The 21031-nt window shown below is 37.4% G+C and overlaps 1 protein-coding gene across 5 annotated transcripts in view; it reads left to right on the top strand.

Annotated features, from left to right (window-relative positions):
- The window catches only part of UBTF (upstream binding transcription factor), a 33936-nt gene that overhangs the window by 6371 nt on the left and 6534 nt on the right, over positions 1-21031 (top strand). For 3 of the 5 annotated variants that reach the window (XM_032235025.1, XM_032235024.1, XM_032235028.1), the window contains exons 5-15: positions 2965-3120; positions 5139-5203; positions 6430-6550; positions 8324-8434; positions 8739-8872; positions 11407-11548; positions 13954-13995; positions 15294-15407; positions 16008-16163; positions 18958-19113; positions 20850-20960. In XM_032235025.1, the coding sequence (XP_032090916.1) occupies positions 2965-3120; positions 5139-5203; positions 6430-6550; positions 8324-8434; positions 8739-8872; positions 11407-11548; positions 13954-13995; positions 15294-15407; positions 16008-16163; positions 18958-19113; positions 20850-20960 (1308 nt within the window). The remainder of the gene's footprint in view (positions 1-2964; positions 3121-5138; positions 5204-6429; positions 6551-8323; positions 8435-8738; positions 8873-11406; positions 11549-13953; positions 13996-15293; positions 15408-16007; positions 16164-18957; positions 19114-20849; positions 20961-21031) is intronic. The other 2 variants (XM_032235027.1, XM_032235026.1) reach the window with 2 other exon arrangements.

The raw sequence follows: 21031 nt of genomic DNA, 5'->3' as shown, positions 1-21031 counted from the left end.
GTTTAGTAAACTGCACCCAGTTTTACAACTTTTTTTGCCATGTTTTTAAGCAAATCACTCCCGATTGTGAAATGAATCACCAAGTCGTTAAGCAAAGCTGGCTTCTCCCTTTCACTTTGCTGTTGAAAGATACCTTGAAAGACTGAGAATGGTGATCACATGTCCCAGGGACACTGCATCCACCATAAATACATGATAATCGCCAAGCACATGAATTACGATCATGTGACATTGGAGATGCTACAATGATCGTAAGGGCAAGGGATGGCTGTTTTAGAATAGCAATTATGTTTTTAGTTGATTTCCTGATACATCATTTGAAGGGCCACCTAGTATCACACATACACATTTCTATGTGTTCTCTTTCTAAATCATTCTTATATATAGCAAACCATGTTGTGGTTAAAGCTTTTTGATAATTTCTAAAAATAAATTCTAGAAAGGAGCTAATGCCCAGACAGCTGCACTCCTTGTATATGTCTTTGCTGGTTTGCAGCTTGATTTTTAGAGCACTGTGTACCAAACAACCCAGTATAGCCTTCTATATCAACCATTTAAAAACTGCAATGTTTAATTGCACTGTTCAGAACAAAATATAGTTGAGGTTGAACTATGGGGCCCTTGATTCTCTGAGCTTGCAGACATTTCATTCCCAAACTAGATAACATCAGCAGTCTGACTGATGTTACTTAGTTTGGTTATGAAATATCTGCAAGAAAACCTAGTTCAAAGAGCGCCAAGGATCCCAAATATAAAATATTTCATTACTTTAAAAGCGTCAAGCTTCAGTGAACATTGTAGCAATTAGGGGGCTATTAATTTTAATACCTGTTAATAACTATACTAGTCAATCTTTCTTTTTAAAAAGCGGGACAGAGGATTAGTTTTTCATAAACCTTTCACAAAAATAAAGAAACTTGTAGCCCTCCAGGTAATACTGATTTATAATCTTTTAAAACTGACTTTAAACTGCTACTTCAGAGATCTTTGCAGTTTACAGGAAATTTAACATAGCCTTTGTTCCAATTGTTGACATATATTTACACATCAATGCCTATTCAACATCTGATTGCATCTTTTCATAAGCTTTGCCTGTTAGGCCAAAGGAAGACACTCCTATTTTAGAAGGCTTTATTTCATACTCATTCTCAACCAAGCAAAGGGGGAAGGAGCTGAGGGCAACAGTTAAACATCTCTCACTTTGCTTTCTGCGGAAATGTAACACACCTTAATTTGGCTAATCTTTTTTTTTTTTTAACCTATCCTTACAAAGTATATCATATTTGTTTGGTATGATAATGGCTGCCACAGGGATAATTGATAGATTATAATTCTACACATGGACACTCATTGCCTCCGAAGTTTGGATTTTAAAATAGTACATGTCTGCTTTTCTCTAAGAATAGGTCTCCAAATTTGTTAATTCCAATTAAAAATTCCTGCTATTAATTACCTTTGCTAATTTGTTAATTACTGGCCACTAAAATAGCTACTGTAAGATTATATATATTATTAAGGCTTTAAAAAAAATACACAATATGTAAATCTTTTTAAAGTACTTTTTTCTACTTTTCCTTTTTTATGGCTGCATTATTAAGTTTTGTTTTTTAAAGAATCTCTGCTTTTTTTCTGTAGTTATTAGGAGCCATGATATTGTATTTTATTTGCCACCCACTTTACTATTTTAAAAATGTTGGAAAACATAAGATGTATTAAATAATCCAAGTATACAAGATAAATTATTTTGTTAAGTTCAGACCTTCAAGGCAATATGTCCCACCTATATGGCCAGAAAAAGGAAATAGCATCCATCTCTCTCTCTCTCTCTCTCTCTCTCTCTCTATCTCTATCTATCTATCTATCTATCTATCTACACACACACAAACACACACACACACACACACACACACACATTTTGGGCTTTAGCTTTGTCATCTGGAAAAAGAACAGCCCTCAGATGAACAGCAAATACATATTCTATCAATATTTCGTATGATTTGTTGGGGGAAATGCAGAACCTCTTAATTTTACACTTTTAGCAGAACAGTTTTCCAATTTCTTACACTATTGCTAATGATAAAAGTTAAACTCAAGATTCTAGATATGCCTTTAGGTTTATAGTGCTGCATTTTGAATATAGAAACTATGTTATGCCAGGATGATTTGTTCATTTAGTTTGATATTGCTAACTGATTGGTCTTGGTCTTTCTACAGTTGGAGATGCCACATGCTTTACATGGAGGTTTTGGGCCAGTCACTGTCTCTCTCAGGCTAACTTACCTCACTAGGTTCTTGTGGTAGGAAAACAGAGGAGAGAACACTACATATACAGTAGAGTTTGTGTGTATGCATATGTGTGTGTGTGTGTGTGTGTTGCACTCTTAAATGAAAGGAGAGAAAACTACTGGTAATGAATAATAGTAATATGTCACAATAATAACTAGTAATTAAAGGTACAAGTTGCGGGCAAGTTGTCGTAGAAAACATAGAGTGGGTTTTCCTTTTCTGATATTTTCCAGAACTGTTGGAAAGCGATTGGGAATTCTGGGGGAGTTATAATTCCAGCCAACAGAGAGATGCATGGTTGGGAAGACTGTGATAAGCTTCAATGCTGGCCTTTCTTGCCAAGTTCATGTGCTTCAGTGTAAAACAGTAACAAACAACTATGGCAAAATAGACAATCTAATTCTTTATATGTCTCAAGAAATAGCCCCATTTTTATGTCTCATCAGATAGAGATGATAAGCCCAAATAAAGCTTTCATAAGATGAGTGGAGTTTCATGGTTGAATTCAATTATGTGGCTTACTTAAATATGCTATCACCTTACTCCAGATATTTGGCACAGCAAACAAATGTTATAAACAAAATAAAAGTAAGATTAAGTAAACTATTTTTTTCCATTATTTGTGGAAAGAGATCATCTCAAAATATTTTTCTTTACTTACTTCCTGCCACTATTTAGAAGCATCCTGACTTTCCCAAAAAACCTTTGACTCCGTATTTCCGTTTCTTCATGGAAAAGCGAGCAAAATATGCTAAGCTACATCCAGAGATGAGCAACTTGGACCTAACCAAAATTCTCTCAAAAAAATATAAGGAACTCCCCGAAAAGAAAAAGGTGAGCAGTGCATACTTAGAATGTGGTGAAAGGTATCAGGAATGGCATAATTCCATAAGCAGTTTTGCCTACCAACAGCAAGCCTCCTTTTTATTGGTGCTTCTAGCAAAATCAGATAAAAGCAAAAAAGGAAGCGAATGAGAGAGAAGTAAATATTTTTTCCCTTGGGGAAATTAATACCTACGAATTATATTTTGTGTGCCTTGTGCAAAATGAAGTGCTCTTTCTCAAGTGCTCTGTGAATGTGCTACCTTTGCAAAACAGAACCACAAAATAATTTTTATACAACAATTCTTTAGACAGTTAGAGTAGCTGCAGATTGTTAGGATCTTGAGCTTAAAAGGGCATGTGAAGGGCATATTTATATGTCTTTCTGTCAAAGTAACTTGACTCTACGCACCTGCTGAATTAGCACCACCTGACATTTTGTGAACAATTTTAACTTTGTATAACATGGTAAGTTCCACATTTCAAAAACCAGCTGATATATTGCTTAGTTCTTTCTGGGTGGCAGGGTTTCAAGTGTGAAATAGTTGTCTAAAGCATCTTCAAGGTGACACTTTTGTCTATTAATATCCCCCTATACATGTAATCCTTAACTTAACGACTGTAATTGAACCCAGAGTTATATTTGTAAGTTGTGGCAGTCATTAAGTGGGTCACTACATGAGTGCACCTGATTTTATGGCCTTTTTGCAGTGGTCATTAAGTGAACAATGCAGTTATTAAACAAATCCATTTTATCCTGTGGGCATTTTTTGCTGGAAACTGGCAAAATCCACTGAAAATTGTGGCAGTGGAGGAAACTGCAAAGGGCTGTAAATGTCAGCCGGTTGCCAAATGCCCATAATGCAGTCAAATAATCACATAGGGGTGTGTGGCCATCAGAACTCTGCAGATCTGTCATAACTTTGGACAGTCGTTAAGACAGAATTACCCATCTACAAAAAAGAAATCTTGAAGCAGTGATCCCCAACCTTTCTAGCACTTGCAAATAGTGGTGGCGGGGGGAGCGCGGGGATGGTACTGTGCAGAGGCAGACCTTCTGCACACACCCTCTGCTTACACAGCCCGGTTCCCAACAGGCCACGGCCTGGTAACAGGGTGCTGCCCAGGGGTTGGGGACCCCTGCCCTAAAGGGGGGAGGAATCAACATTTGTTGTTGGCCCTATTACTCTGGAGACCTCTAAAAATGGGTTGCATGGAACTCTAGATCTATGATTCCCGTATCCCTATTTTAAATGGTAATAACACAGAGGTCTTTCCAGATCATAAGAGAAATGCAGAAACCAACAAAATATACAAGTGTGGTCAGCACAGTGTTGGTGCTGAAGCAGTAAACTCTTCACCTTTTTGTGAAGGTACACCTCCTTTATCTGAATTTCTGCATAACTAAATGGAAAGCAAGATAACATTCTGGTGTATGCAAATGTGCCGAAATCTAACTTTTATGGGCCTTGCTAGCTGGAGGCAAAGATTCCAGAGGAGCATTTAAAATTTGTACAGTTCTTAGCTCTGGGCTAAGAAGAGTCCAAGATGCTTTAGTTCTGCATGCCAAGAAATTGAACTTCTCATGTCATTTCCAGAGATAAAGAACAGCCCTGTGGAAGGCTTGATAGGTATCTTGTGCATACACACATGCACACGTGTGCAATACCTGCAATTTCAGAACATAGGATTAGAGAAAGTAGATATTCAGTATAATAGCTCTTAGACTAATATACCGCTTCACAGTGCTTCGCAGCTCTCTCTAAGCGGCTTACAGAGTTAGTATATTAACCCCAACAATCTGGGTCCTCATTTTATTGATCTCGGAAGGATGGAAGGCTGAGTCAACCTTGAGCCGGTGAGAATCAAACTGCTGGCAGTTGGCAGATTTAGCCTGAACTGCATTCTAATCACCGCTCTTAGACTCAAGACAGTTCTGTCCCCAGTGAGAGGGCTTGCGTGTGACAGCTGGCTACCTCATATATAAATAGCAGCGGTGGAGTATTTTTCCTCTTCTCCCTGTTTTTTAGATGAAGTATATTCAGGATTTCCAACGAGAGAAACAAGATTTTGAGCGGAATCTGGCAAGATTTAGGTAAGAGACCTTAAGCAACGATGCCTTGCTTGTGTCCATGAGCACTTTAAGGCTTCTCAGCTGTAGACTTCAGTTGCACGCATTTAGTGGAGGTTTTTCTGAACTTTACTGTGAAAGCTACTTCTATTAGAAGATGGTAAGGAGAGAGTAGAAAGAATAAGTACCTCTGGAAGGTTCCTTGCCTTCAAAGTTGTATGTTATATAGCACAGGAATCTACTTTCCTTTTTTAAACTAGAGATAGAATAACTAAGTCTATAAATTTATATATTTGTAAGGCAGGTAGAATTGTCTGTGTGATCATTTCAAGCACTCATCTAAGCAAATGTTGAATTAAATCAAAGATCTACCTAGGCAGATATTCCCAGCCTGAGATATGTTGAATCCCAAGATGTTACACTATAATTCACTTCATTTCCGGACACATAAGTGATCATACATACTTAGCTGTAGACCACAACATCTGAGGAGGAGAAAAAATTGGGAAAGGATAATGTAGACCAGCCAGATTTTCTACAGTACGCAATCGCTATCATCCTCCCTAAATTTGAAGAGAGCTGCCTTTCCTGCTGTGTAGCGTGTAATTAAACTCTTGGTTTCTAGGAGAAAAAACCCAAACAAAAACAATGGATTTAATGAGCATTTATATCTACAAAATGTTTCTTGATAAGAGATTGGGTAGAAAATTTGTCCTGTTATCTAGCATAACAGCTGCTGGGTTGGTTCCTGTTGATCATTTTGTTATCCGTTTGTTTAGTTTACTCCTCTCTTTCTGGCTTTCGTTGTCAGCTAGTAGTTTTGTTTTCGTGTGTGTATGTGAAATGTTTTTATTCAATTCAGAAACTCGTGAATCTCCATTCTACAAGAATGTCTGAGTAGGCAGTGAGCCTTTGTCTCACACCTTTTTTTTGCCATGTGCCTGTCTTGCTCTTAGGTGTTAGAAGGTTTCAGAATTTTGCACCAAGGTCAAATGTTGGTGTTATGTCAGAGGTCCCTTCTTTGGCCATGTTTGAAGTTTGGAGGATTGTGAGGGAATATTTTTTGTGGAGAGAAAATAAAATTCTCCTACGGGAAGATTCATCCTGCAATCTGGGACTTTGTTGGCATTCAAGAATGGGGATTGGTATGTAGGGCCTTAGAGAGGTTTATATGAAAGTGTGTTTTATTAATTCCAGTATGGTTATGCCTTACATTTTCAATCCCCTGTTACCATTCCTGTTCTATGAAGGGAAGACCATCCTGACCTCATTCAGAATGCCAAGAAATCCGATATCCCAGAAAAGCCCAAGACCCCCCAACAGCTCTGGTATACTCATGAGAAGAAGATCTACTTGAAAGTCCGACCTGATGTAAGTAGCTCTACATTTATAAGTCTGAGGTGAAGGTGGCATGGGAGGCATGAATAAAGAGAGCAGAGAGAAAGCAGTGGAACAGAGGGAGAGAGGGAGGTGTAGAAGGCTATTTCTGAATAGGTATAAGCAGGGGGGGGGGAATTAGGTATAAAGCTATGTCTTTTAATTTTTGATCAGCTGAGGCTCTGGGTTACATGAGCAGAAAGTAAAGGCCTTCCTGGATTATTACATTTGGGATTCTAATCACACACATGAACATTTTCTTCTTATTGGAAAACTTCCATTTTGCTATATGACCATAGTCTGTCAAATGAAAATGTTCAGCTTCATGTTTCTTCATGTTGTTTTCTTTTATCTACAGAGGGGTCCTGCTTTTTTAAATAAATGAAGCATTCAGATAAAAGCATTTCCCCCATCTACCGGTACATCAGGAAATGATACATTCAGGAAAAGCTTTGTCTTTTGATTCTGCTGAATATGTAAAATTGATTCTGAGAGGGCTGCCAAAGCATCAAGAAAAAGCTATGAAACTTAAAGAAAGATTGGGGAAATAAATCTTGACAAATATTTGTTTATTTATTAAATGTATATGCCGCCTGTCTCACTGTCAGGTAACTCTGAGCGGCTTGCAACATCATAAGAGCAAAAATTGGGGCAGTGAATACAAATGGTTGACTCTAGGGATTTACAGCTTTTTCAGTTCCAGCAGCCATTGAATGTTCAGATATTTCTTCTTCAAATAGCCTAATACAGGGTGGGGACTTTTTGTTACCCATTCAAGTATCCCTAAGTGCCCTTTTAGAGCATAGCCAGCTTTTGATTTACTTTCTCTTCGGGGGAAAAAGAAAGCTTAAAGTCATCTAGTACAGATGATACACAAAATATATAGGATAGACAAATCATTGTCACCCAGTGAATACTTAATTCATGGAATTCATGGCTACAAGATGATGAAGATCACACATACAGATGGCTTCTGTTAGATTTATAAAGCATTCCCTCCAGAAGTTGTGGGTGCTTCATCGCTGGATATTTTTAAGAAGAAATTGGACAATCACTTGTCAGAAATGATGTAGGGTCTCCAGCTTGAGTAGGGAATTGGACTAGAAGACCTCCAAGACCCCTTCCAATTCTATTATTCTGTTAGGATGGGAAATAGAGTGAGGCCAAACAGAGATTACTACAAAAAAAAAAAAACCTGTGGGTCACTAACTCCCATCTTTCTTGGAGGCGTGGCAGGGACAATCTTGGAAGTGTGTAGAAACTGTGAGTGTGATATACTGCTCTTAGTGTTTGTTTATAATGTTTACTTAAGTTTCCATAATTATAATTATTCCGACAATTTCTTTTATGAATGAAAGCAAATATACACGTCCCAGGATAATGTTGACCAAAAGTTTAGTCTTCCATGTTTCTTTTGGTTAGAAAGCGAAGAGTAGAAAGAGAACAAAGACATGAGATCTTTACAAATGGCCTACATGGGACTGAAACCCTTTTTATGTGTATTTAAACCCCAAAACAAAGATTCTTCAGAATTTTCATATTGGATCTCTCTGCATATGCATTATGCAGCAAGTTATATTTTGCTTCCTTGCAGGATCAAGAAAAAAGATACTTAAAAAAAAAAAAACCACAAAAGAAAATACATCTTTTCCAAAGTTTAGTGTAATTCACTGCTGTACCACTAGGGTGGGCAGTGTTCCCTCCCCCATTTTTTTCCATTGTACCTATTTTTTTTTTTATTTCCCCCTCCCCACCTGGGTTTTTCAGGCCACCACGAAGGAGGTGAAGGAAGCGTTGGGCAAGCAATGGTCTCAGCTCTCGGACAAAAAAAGGCTGAAATGGATTCATAAGGCTCTGGAGCAGCGGAAGGAGTATGAGGTAGGGAACAGTACACCGTTCCCCTCCATCTTCTCCCCCCTATGCTCAGCCCGGCCTTGTCGCGGCTGTCCAAACCCAGCCACGCTCCGAGAGCCGATTTGTGGGTGCCACTCCCATTTACTAAGCTGGAAGGTAGTTGCAAAGCAACACCCTCTCTGCTTCATCCATCCAGAGTTGAAATTGGTCAGAGTTAAGTAATGGGTTCTCTTCTGCCCACCTCATTATCCTAGAGCCTAGGAAGGGCTTGTCCCCAAGGCTTTGTGGCTGTATTGTGTTAATCGCTCTCTGGGTTTGTTGTTTCCAGGAAATGATGCGGGATTATATACAGAAGCATCCAGAGATGAACATTGAGGAGGGGGCACCACAACGGTCCACACTAACAAAAGCAGAGAGGCAATTGAAGGACAAGTTTGATGGGCGACCCACCAAGCCCCCTCCGTAAGTTGGGGTGGTCATCGGAAGGCCTTTTTCCCTTTCAGCAGCATTTCCACATAATATTTCCTAGAACTGGTAAAATATGGAGATTCTCTCTACATCCATTTGATGTGGCAAAAGGAACCTGGAGGTGAACTTAAAAGAGCTATAGGCTCAAATCCCTACCCTAGCATGTCACATACTAGCTCTGTTCATTCAACACATTTAACTAGGTCACTATCTTTGACAAGGCTGATTAGTTTTTTGTGATTCAATGTGTCATGCCTGCCCAATTAAGTTATGGTTCAGTGTACTAGAAGTAATAGTAATTGTATGCTATTGCTACAGTAGAAAAATCTCATAACATACAGAAGTCAATAACAACTAAATATCAGTAAGAAATACAATAATAATTTGGAACATATTTAAATTATGTGAACCAAGAACTCCTTTTAATTTGAACTTTGATTGTTTCAATTTAATCAGTAAGTGGCGTACAATCAAACGAGAACATGTAAAACAGATCACAAAACCATAGTTTAGAAAAATGTCATAATTTTGGGCACACAGCATAACTACTGAAGGTAAAAGCTTAAAAAAAGATAAAAGGCCATTTCAACCATTAATAAAAGAGTGCAATGAGAAAACTTTTCAAACCCTGACCTCTGCAGGTAGAATCTGGTATAGCACCTGGATGTCAGTTATCTTCACAAACACAACATGGCTCCTCGTTTTTCCCTCGGTTGCCAACAGAGGCCTACTGTTGCGGTTGTTCGCATCTGCAAGGAAGTAAAAATGTGTTGAGTTGGTGGGTACACAAGAGGCAGGGCTTGCATCATAACATTCTGCCAAGCATTTTGCAGATTTTTACACCTACACAGCCTGCTGTCATTATGATGCTTTTTTCCTTCATTAAGGGGGACAAAATATTTATTCTCACAGCAGTGCAGTTTGAAGAAGGCTAAAAACCGAATCCGGAGGAATTTATTTGAGCCCATGTTTATTTTCTCTAAATTGTTCCCCTTCCCATTGTTTCTCATACACGATGGGTATTAAATACTTGTGTATTTAAAAGGAGGACAGTTTACCATCACTTATATAGTGTTGTAGGATGGTGAATAATATAGTAAGAGATGCTCTTTTTCTTATCCTGCTGTTACTCTCAAATCATGAGACATTGGCTGGCGAATTCCGGGAGTTGAACTCCACACATCTTCAAGTTGCTGAGGGTGAAAAACACTGGGCTAGCTAAAGCACGGGTGTCAAACTGGCTGCATCACGTTGCTGTCATGTGATGTTTCGTGACATCACGTTGCTGTCGTGATGTTTTCCCATTTGTGGAGCTGGGGTAGGCGTGTCCTGCATGTGATGCATGCAGCCCACAGGCCACCAGTTTGATGTCCCTGAGCCAAAGGTTACTTAAAATCATCCAATTCTTCTTCATTTCCTTCCACTGCTTTATTCTGCGGTGAAATTTTATTTGAATAAATTTGCCAACCCCAATATTTTTTGCTGTGAAAGCAAGGAGTTGAGGGGGGAATTCAGTCCTAGTTTGTAGAAAAGATATGTTGGTAAAATAAAACTATCCTGCTGTGTTTCTGCAGGTTAATTCCCCAGCTCTTACTTGTAGTTTTCTAGCTCTCATTTACCTCTCAGTGGTAGATCCAATTCAATGTTCTCACAAAAATCTAAGAGAGAACAATACACCTAAAAAAAAACCCTCTGCAATATTGAGTCAGTGGTAAACCATCCAAAGTTGTGGCTTTTATGCAAGCAAAAGAAGCTTGTATTAAATTAATAATTTTTATCTCTTTGTTAGTCTGATGCTTGTGGGGATGGATGACGCTACTTAACAAGTGGTTTGTTTCCAAGGTTGCCTTCTCACGATTGGCAAATGATTTTGAAGTGCAGGGTTGTGCTTTAAGAGGCTACAGATTACTATAGCTGGACTGATGTTGCAAATGGGGATGGGTTTTTTGAGAGTGTGGGATTTTGAGCTCTTTACTTGCAAGGTATTAATATTAAGGCTTATATTAACATTTTTTTTATTTTTATCTCAAAATCACACCACCCATTTTCTTCAATTATTGTCAGAGGTTCCGAGGTCACAGAAGAACAGCCGGAGAGCCATAAGTTGTCCCCCAAGCTACAATATTCATTTCCAGTTTAGGACAAATGTGCTAAGTGGGTGACATATTAGAAACTCTAGTCTTAAGAAATGGGATTAGGGAAAAAATGAATTAACATGATGTACTTAAGTATACAATGTACTTTAGATTTTTAGCAATTCTCTTGTTTGATTAATTCGCTGACATCGTTTTGAGGATGGGGCACTCAAGGTTTTTGTGGAGACTTAAATTCCCTACAAGTTATGCGCCTCTATTTTAAATGATTGATGAGAATCCCCACTCAAAGTGAACATTGTAGCTGAATAGTAATTTCTCTGCAAGAATTATCACAGAATTATTGTCACAGGCATTTGATTATCGGTTAGTATAGAGTATACCCAGTACTAATTCAATGGGACAGTATTACATAAAATAAACTTACTATTTTAGAAATAGTTATTCGCTGTATTGTGCTGAGCTGATGGCAAACATGAAAGATGTCCCAAGCACAGAACGGATGGTACTCTGCAGTCAGCAGTGGAAACTTCTCTCCCAAAAGGAAAAGGATGCCTACCACAAAAAGTGTGATCAGGTAAGCAGAGCTGGAGGAGCAAGTATTAAAAATGTTTTCCAGAAAATAAATAATAATAAATCCGCTTCCTGATTTTTGGGTCAGTTGGCTATCCTATTTTTGATAGAGAATTGTATTTATCCACATCCAGAAATGTAATATGATAGTCCTGTTCACTGTTTTGGAAGTCTAGTCCCTTGTTCAGAAAGAAAATAAGCTTCAGTCCCTACAGGGTGCATATAAACTGCATGCTACTACATGAAATATGAATAAATAAAATGTGTAAAATCTCATCCATTAGTTGGGCTAGTGATTCACCAATTCCTTGGCTAATGTAATGTTATTAAAAGGCATGTCTTTGGGTGCCTATCAGTCCTCTGCCGTACTAGATTAATGTTTTATTAAAATAGCAGAAGGGAGACAGACATGCTATAGAGCAAAGTGCCAGTCTCAATGTCATCCTCTTCTTCCTGATTTTAAAGAAAGTCTCTAGTCTCCACAAAAAAAGGTAAACAACATATAGCAAGGAGCACTTGATGACACTAAAAATCTACCTGTATCCATTCCACTCATTCGGTGATTTTGTGCCATTTTGTCCCTCATGGCAGCCATTTTGTGGAAGGGCAGCCATTTTTATGAGATGCTCCAGAATTAGTCACTGCAAGTTTCATCTTGTTTGTAGCACAGGAGTGTGCTATTGAGCTGCATCAGATGTGCTTAACATGTTGAGGGCTGCACCCAAAAACAGGCAGAGCAGGATTTTTTTTTCCCCAAAATTTTCTTCCAGAAAAAGACTGGAAAGTTTGCCTATACATAAACTAGAAGACTCTGAGGATCACAAATATGTTCCTTGCTTTCTATATCTGATTTCTATTATAGGATGAAAATGCAATCTAGTTTTCTCCATAATAAAATCATTTCCTTTGGTTCCTCATAAAAACTGAGTATTTTCTCTACCGTTTTTTTACAGTTGAATTAAATAATTAACAGTACAAACACAAATCAGTTGCTTGATTTGGCCATATTAATATACTGTCTATTTATCATAATGTGTTTAAGCTAATACCTATCTGGCTTTAATCATCCGACATCAATTATGATTATCTTAGACTTCATTTCGGCCTTGCTTTATTGACACAGGATTGAGAGTGGTTCCTTGTTTAAACCTGAGCACCCTGAAATCTCAAATAGTAATCAATTTACAATAAAGGAAAGGAAGAGGACTATGATATAGAACAGCTGATGCAAGGAATTGTTCTGTGCTCTTGGGGCAATCTTCTGTCTTAATTCTGTCAGATATTTCTGGCTGGACAGGCTCATTACTTGACATGGAGGATTTGAAAAATCACGAAGCATATTAAACGTCAGCCTCCATGTGAATTTCAAAATCTCCATGTTGCCAGCTGTGGGTATTCCCCAAGCTACTTCCCAATTAATATATAGGGTATGAAAGCTGATGGGTAAATATTGTTCCTGGTGTGTTAATAGAATCCTTAATCCTATTTTCAGTGCCCATTACTAAACAAATATTATTCCAGTTGAAATCTGATGGATATCAGTCAATCATTGCAGCCTTCCAGGATTACATTTGGAGTGGAGGTTGACTTCCAGTAACCAACCAGCATATAACAGTAGTGCTCTTAAGAACAAGCAGGTTGCTCTCTTGCTACAAGATGTGATACAATTAGGAAGGACTAGTAGGTGCGATAGCCCCTAACTTTCTAAAGTTCCCATTTGTTAGTTGCCTGTTTGATTCTTACAGTATAAATAAAGCATCAATGAAATTTTCGCTTGAGGGTTGGAGTAAAATCACAGCTCTTTTATTTTAAAAGACTCAACTTCATAATTTAAATAATATCATTTGGAAATAGTCCCCACTTCATGTACACTTGCCATCATATACATATTAAAATAGGACAATGACATAGTGTCCAAAAATGCCTAGCATCACAACTCACAGAATACTTTGTAAATAGTCATGCTAGATCAATAGATGAAAATATATGTCCAGAATACTTGGAGTATATCATGTTGTTTGACCTTGTTTTAAAAAATTGTAAATAGTGCCCTATTTCATTTTGTTTGGCAGTCCTTTTAAATTGAGTGAATTCTTCCTGTACATTAAATTAGTCATTGTACTGTCACCTTTTACCCTCTGGAATCAGAAAACAGTGCAGAAACAGTTGTATTTACTGAGGACTTCCATTCTTTAAGTGTTTCAGAGCTACTATTTTAGGTCAAGTAAATATTTGATCCCAAATCCAGTACTTTATTAAAATTTCTAGAAACTAATTTCTTACAAACTTGTAAGAATCAGGAAAATCAATTTGCTTAGAGAGACAACTCAGGGATGGAGGTAGGAAAAGGAGATGGGAACCATTTGGCATACCCCGAAAATATTTTTTTCTTGTTATTTTCCTTTGTAGAGAAAAAAAGATTATGAAATTGAGCTTTTGCGTTTCCTGGAGGTGAGTATCACCCATAGCACACCAATACATATTCAACTATCTTCAATTAAATGAATTAAACTTAGAAAAAACTTGACATTGGTTAGATCATAATCACTACAACAATTTGCTGATTTCAATTTAGCATAGGATGGGGAATGATCTACTGGTTTCTTGAACTCTTCAAGGTTAAGTTGTTTTTAATTATAATGAGACTCAGAGAGTAGGTTGCTCAGAAAATGAACAGCACCTGTGTAGCTGTCATCCTGTTTCTTTAAGTCTTCTCCCCATCATTGGCTTTAAAAGCTGTTCTTAGAGACAGATGGGTAAGGGAGAGGAGTGTTTAAGGCTTGAAGTGAAGCAGATAATTGTTTAGTAGTGCTACTGGCCTGGAGTAAGAGAGTTCATAAGGGGTAGTGGTTGAAGTGGCAGCAGGAATAGTATAAGTGGGGAAAGGATGGGATAGTAGTGAACAGTGAGTAATAGCTGTGAAAACTTCTTTGTTTGTTGTCTAGAACCTATGTTATTGTCTTTTTGGTATTTGGAGCCCACTAAATTGGATATAGTTTTTTAAAAAATTGACAGGGATCATAGTGACAGCTCAAATATCCTCTGGCCAAAACTGAATTTATTTTTTTTAGTAAGGAGATATGAGTTAATAATTTGCAGTTGTGTTTGTGCCACTCTTATTTCTTCAAAATATTTGAGCTTGTATTTCAAAATGCAGTCTAGCAATCTCCATGTGTTACATGCCAGTCTCTTGAAAAGAAATTCTGGACAAATTTTTATATATTGGAGCCTCAGTCATATAACTGAAAAAGATTGTGAATAATATACACAAAATTGCATTCATGCTTTCTGTCCCTTCAGCATATTTTTTAAGTTTTTCAGTGATTTTCAGAGGAGCTTCCTCATTCCGAGGCAGGGAAGAACAGGTAAAAAGATACGACAATGTAGATGCTGTACAAGTAGTTCTTGTTTAGTGACCACAACTGGGACTGACAACTCACTCCTTAAGCAAAGTGGTTACTATGTAAAATCACAGTTGGGTTTACAATCTTATTTCAGCTTTTCTGTAAATGCAGGCATTGGTCACAAAGTTATTTTTTCATCACTGCCCTAACTGAATGGTCGCTGTCTGAGACAGTCACTATAAACAAGGACTACCTGTACTACTAGGGTAGTACCTTATTGGGAAGCTATTCTTCTCAGAAGAAATGAATAGGCAGATGTAGAGATTTCTGTTGATACTGAAATTTGCCATGCAGGGAAAATGACAAATATCTCTATAACTCTTAAAAACTGCTATTATCTTTTAGAGCCTGCCTGAAGAAGAACAACAGAGGGTTTTGGGAGAGGAAAAAATGCTGGGAATAAATAAGAAAGGTGCCACCAGCCCTGCCTCTAAGAAGTCATCACCAGACGCCAGCAAGGTGGGTGACCTAGCCCTTCATTGTGGATATGGATATACTTTTACATAGAAACAGTGGGATTAATTTGATTTTTAAAACAGCCTTAAGACTTCATTTTAAATGGCTGCTGGACTTGCTTTAAAAATTTTATTACTAAATACGATGCCACCATTCCTCAAACAGTTCAGCCAACTTGGAAAAAACTTATATGATCAATCTTCTCCATTTTAATCTAGTAACTGTTAATCAGTTAAAATAAATATGTACTCAAGTCTTAACAGAGGAACCCTTTTTAGATATTGTGTGAATTTATTGATTGATTTTTAATTAACATTTATATTCAAATACTCATCTTTAAAAAGCTTTTTTCTTTTTCTTTCACTTATCATTGCATTAAGGCAACTAAACAAAAATTGTTTCAACTTACAGCCCTACCAATTAAAATTTGATTTCACTGGTATTAAATGGCTTCCTCTTATTGATTAATGAAGTAAGATGCTAGTTAATCTAGTAAACAAAGTTTCAGATCTAAAATTAAACTTGCTCTTTCCATAAGTCAAACAAACAAAAAAGATAAACGCAAAGTTCCACAACCACGAGTCCCTTTGTGCTCTTTAACAGGGAGGTTCTGAGAAACCCAAACGGCCCGTTTCTGCTATGTTTATCTTCTCGGAGGAGAAACGCAAGCAGCTGCAGGAGGAGCGACCCGAACTGTCGGAGAGTGAACTGGCCCGGTTGCTGGCGCGGATGTGGAATGATCTTTCAGAGAAAAAAAAGGTTGTTTGATCAATAATGCACATTCTCCTAATTATCTTTGGGGGTGGAGGCATGGGGGAACATGTGTTCCTGGATATCTCCGTCACATGGATTTTTTTTTCTGTTGACTTAGATCAAACCAGGAACTTGACCCTCATCCTCACCCTTAAAAAAAAATAGGAAAAGAAAAACCTGCTAGAAACTTGCAGTAGGTTCTGGGATTTTCCAGAACCGTGAGCACCAAGCTCCGTCACAGTCTGGGCGCTCCTACCATTCCATCTTGCGTTACCTCTTTTATTATTTATGTATTTATTTTTCCCTATTTGGGTGTTGTATATGGAGCCAGACCTCGACAGTACCACATGGTGCAAAAATGAGGCCAGTCAGAGCCTATTAGGTATTCAGTAATCACTGTTTCCCAGGACATCTATGACTATTAAATAGAGAGGCTTGGTTTAGAAGTCTGAGAAAGGGAAGTGTGTGAGACTTTGGGGGAATTGTACATGGACATTGATTGCCACTTAAAAAGCTGAGCTTGAGAGGGATGGAATGTCATTTGATGTCGTTTAGGTACAATATATGCATCAGAGGCTGGATTGGGGTAAAGCTAGGGCTATTTATCAAACTATTTGGTCTGTACACTCATCCCTAAGCTGAAAAACATTTTTACACAAGGAAGTCCAAAGTGAATAGTAGGGTGATTTTTTAAAATTTGCTTTCTTTAAGCTCATATTTTGGTGCTTTGGAGTCAATGTTAACTCCTGGCAAGTGCCCTGGTATTTGTTCAGGATTTGGTAAATGGTTAGTCATTGCCTCCTCCTTAAAGCTGGGAGGAAATTACTGGCTTAAGGTCATCGAGCTGGCTTTGTAATTAAGACTGAACTAAAACTCACACTCTCCTGGTTTGTAGCATAGTAAGTGCCTTAATCACTACATCAAACTATTGAATTGAATTGAATTGCTACTTTTAAATTTTGATAGCTAGTTTTAGTTGCTTATGTTTTGCTGCTCTCATAAGCAGTAAATACATAGTGAACTGGCTGTTGCCACTGAAAAGATTCTTGTATTCATCCTTTTTTTTTCTTTTTTCCAAATCCATGTCATTTTAGGGGGATGATTTTGGGAGTATAAAGCTTCCCTTGTAGACTTCATTACAATTAAAATTAGCTTTGTATCCCTGTGGCCTGGAAACATACAGGTTCAACTTACAACTACAATTGGTACCAGAATTTCTACTGCTCAACAGGCTGATAGTTAAATAAGTCATGCCTTTATTTTACAACTTTTTTTGTCACAATTGTTAAGCAGATCTGACTGTCCCCATTGACTTTGCTTATTGGAAACCAGCTGAGAAGATTGCAAGTACTGATCACATGACCCTGAGATGCTGTAACTATCATAAATATGTGTCGGTTATCAAGCACTCAATTCTATATAAGAAGAATAAAAGCATGTGTCCATTTAAATTAGTGTTACCTTTCTAGGTAGCAGTATTTTAAATAAAAGCTATCAGTTCCTAGCCTGTCATTAGCACTTTTCCAGGTTTGAAACAAATAATTTAAAAGCAGATAGAATCTTTGGAAGACAGCAATTAAAGTATTTTTCTTGAAACTCAACTTTCACCTCTCGATAAAGAAAAAATGAATATGCTTCAAAACAAATCAGAACATCTATCTTATAAATAATTCAATGATAAATCTAAATTCCTCTCACTGAAACTCAGATTTGGCTACATCTTTTCAGTACATGAAGAAAAGTAGCAGAGTTCACACTAACATTTAACTTTTGAAACATATGCTCTATTGATTTTTTTTTGGGGGGGAGTACAGTCATAAAGCTATTAACATATATTTATAATTGTTCCTTTAAGTATTTAAATAAAAGCATTTTTATATCCCAGTCAATTATTCTTGGAAACATTCATGAAGACTCCATACATAGAAAGTATTTATGTCCTGTAGATAGTCTCTTTTTGCACAGAGGATTTTAAGTGGGACTTCACCAATTATTTAAAGTTATTTAAGGTTTTTTTCTTAAAGTGAAGGGCTATTGCTTATAAATCATGTTACTTTCCTTGCAGAATTTTAATTCTGCAGAAATATTTGTAGATATCTAATGTCTATATATGTTTTTAATGCATGGCTTGTATAATTCAAGCCTTCATCCAGCTGTCTTTTTTTTAAAGCACATGGCTGTATTTTTAAATTTGAAGCACCTTCACGAATTCACTACAGTAGGGTTTAGACTTAGAATCATGGTCCTGGATCATAAGAATCAAAGTCATCATTCTTTTTTCTCAACTGTCTAGAAGAGAGGTTGATGTCTTGGGGAGAATGTATTTTTTATTAGTGCTATTGATAAACACAATATTCTCAGTTTGATTACAGCAATAGTAATTACCTAACTTGGTGGAATTGTACCTGCATTATATTGTTTTTCATAGTCTCAGTTTCAAATGATCTTTAAGTATATTATCAGATAAATGCATAGTTTACATGGAGAAATTGAGTGATGTTTTTAAGCTCCAATCCTGCTGGGTCAAATTAACTCATATGTTGGACATTCCCAATACAGCAATATCCTGCCTGGATAATTAGCCATGGTGGGCTAAACCAAAGAATCTGCTCTGATTTTCTCTTTTTGGATCTAGTTTAAACCTCCTTTATCCCAAATTTCTGTATAACACTTTCTTTTTCAGAGCTTAATTACATTGGAGTTTATAGTCCGCCACCTTTTTTTATTTTTTATTTTTGGCTAGCCAGTGAATTTTAGTTAACTCATGGATTTTGGCCATTCTTGCTCTTTCCTTATGTAGGCCAAATATAAAGCTCGGGAGGCTGCCCTAAAAGCTCAGACAGAGAAAAAACATGGTTCTGACAAGGAAGATCGTGGTAAACTTCCTGAGTCACCCAAGACTTCTGAGGAGATCTGGCAACAAAGCGTTATAGGAGATTATCTTGCCCGCTTTAAGGTAAAGTGAGAAAAGGACAGGCATGGTCATAATAGCCTTGAGATTTCCTCCACAACACCTCCAAGATTTTATCAAGTCTGGTTCTGGTTCCATTTGATTTTGGAGGAGGAGGGGAAGGGGAAGATGAATCTAGATCAGTGTTTTGTCAGCCTCAGCAACTTTTAAGATGTGTGGACTTCAGTTCACAGAATCCGCCAGATAGTGTGCTGGCTGGGAAATTCTGGTATTGGCTGAGGTTGATGCACTGATCTAGATCAACAAACTATTAGTCCTGTTTAGCTGCTGGGGAAGGGTAACATTTCTCAACTAGATCGCTTTTCAACCTCACAGAATACTAAATTCTAAATAGGTCATTTTAGTCAGGAACAGAAATGGACAAACTAACAATGGAATTAAGAGATAGAGGAAACAGAATACTACAAGATATGGAACAAGTGGTATAACTGGCTTAAAAAGAGATGTAAAATCAATGCATAAGAAACACATAGCAAACACAATAAAAAGAGATGGCATATATTTAGAAAGCAATAGAGATGGAAATATTGTAGATAGATAGATAGGTAGATAGATAGATATTGTAAAATGAGAAAGCAAACAAAGAAGAATATGTATAAAATAATAGAATGGAAAATGGAAAATGGAAAACCCGAAATCAGAAAAAAGAAATATTGATAACAGAACACTGTAAAAGTGTAATTGTGATTTTAATGTTTGGAAAATGTCAAATAAAAAAACATTTTAAGAGAAAATAGCAATAGCAATAGCAGTAGACTTATATACCGCTTCATAGGCCTTTCAGGCCTCTCTAAGCGGTTTACAGAGAGCATATTGCCCCCAACAATCTGGGTCCTCATTTTACCCACCTCGGAAGGATGGAAGGCTGAGTCAACCCTGAGCCGGTGAGATTTGAACCGCTGACCTGCTGATCTAGCAGTAGCCTGCAGTGCTGCATTTAACCACTGCGCCACCTTGGAGTGCGCCACCTTGGAGACTGGAGTTTCTATATAATCTATCAATTTTGATGTTACATTTTTAATAAGTGTACAACACATGAATTTTAAACCTTTCAAATTGGATATGCCCTGTTGCAAACTTGAAACGCTATTTTGAATTAGAGACAGGGTTTCTAATCTTAACAGAAATGTACTAAGCTCACAACAGCTCCCATTTTGATGGTGCTCAAAAATGATTCTAATACTGCATTACATCTTCATACAACAATTTGAAAAGTGATACTGCAGCTCAAAGACGCAAACAACCCCTTCCACATTTCAGAGGAAACAGTCCGAATCCCCTTTCCTGCCCAAATAGCACACTCCAGGGCAAAGGCTTTATTAAGCTTGTTTTTCCCAATTTACAATTCTAGCTTCACACATGCATGCACAAATGTACATTTTTCTCCTTCCAACAACTCCTTCAAAGTGGATAATTATTGCCAGGTGCCTTATAAATAGCGAAAACAACTTGTTGGAGTCTGTTGGAAAGGATGCCAGAATGGGGACTTAAGATGAAGATCGAGAGGAAGCATTGCAAAGAAGACAAGAGGTTAAGCCAGGAAAATACGTAGAGTCGGGGGGGGGGGGGGGAGAAGGAATGTGCTAAGTGAATGAGTTCTGTGAACAGAAAGACAGATCATTCTATTTTTGTTTTGAAATGGTTGGAACCAGACGTTTGGAATGATTCTGCAATTTATTCATAGTCCATAAAGTTTGATAATATTGCTTCTTTCATTTCAGAATGACAGGGGGAAAGCACTAAAAGCCATGGAGGCTACCTGGAATAATATGGAGAAAAAAGAAAAACTTATGTGGATTAAGAAAGCAGCGGAAGATCAAAAACGATATGAGGTATGAGGCATTAATTATACTGCATTGGAGCATGCATGTATGCATCATTTCTTTAGAAATGTAGGAAGCTG

This window comes from Thamnophis elegans, chromosome Z, assembly GCF_009769535.1.
Source record: "Thamnophis elegans isolate rThaEle1 chromosome Z, rThaEle1.pri, whole genome shotgun sequence".
Classification (NCBI taxonomy): domain Eukaryota; kingdom Metazoa; phylum Chordata; class Lepidosauria; order Squamata; family Colubridae; genus Thamnophis; species Thamnophis elegans.
This window is presented reverse-complemented; position numbering and strand designations above follow the sequence as displayed.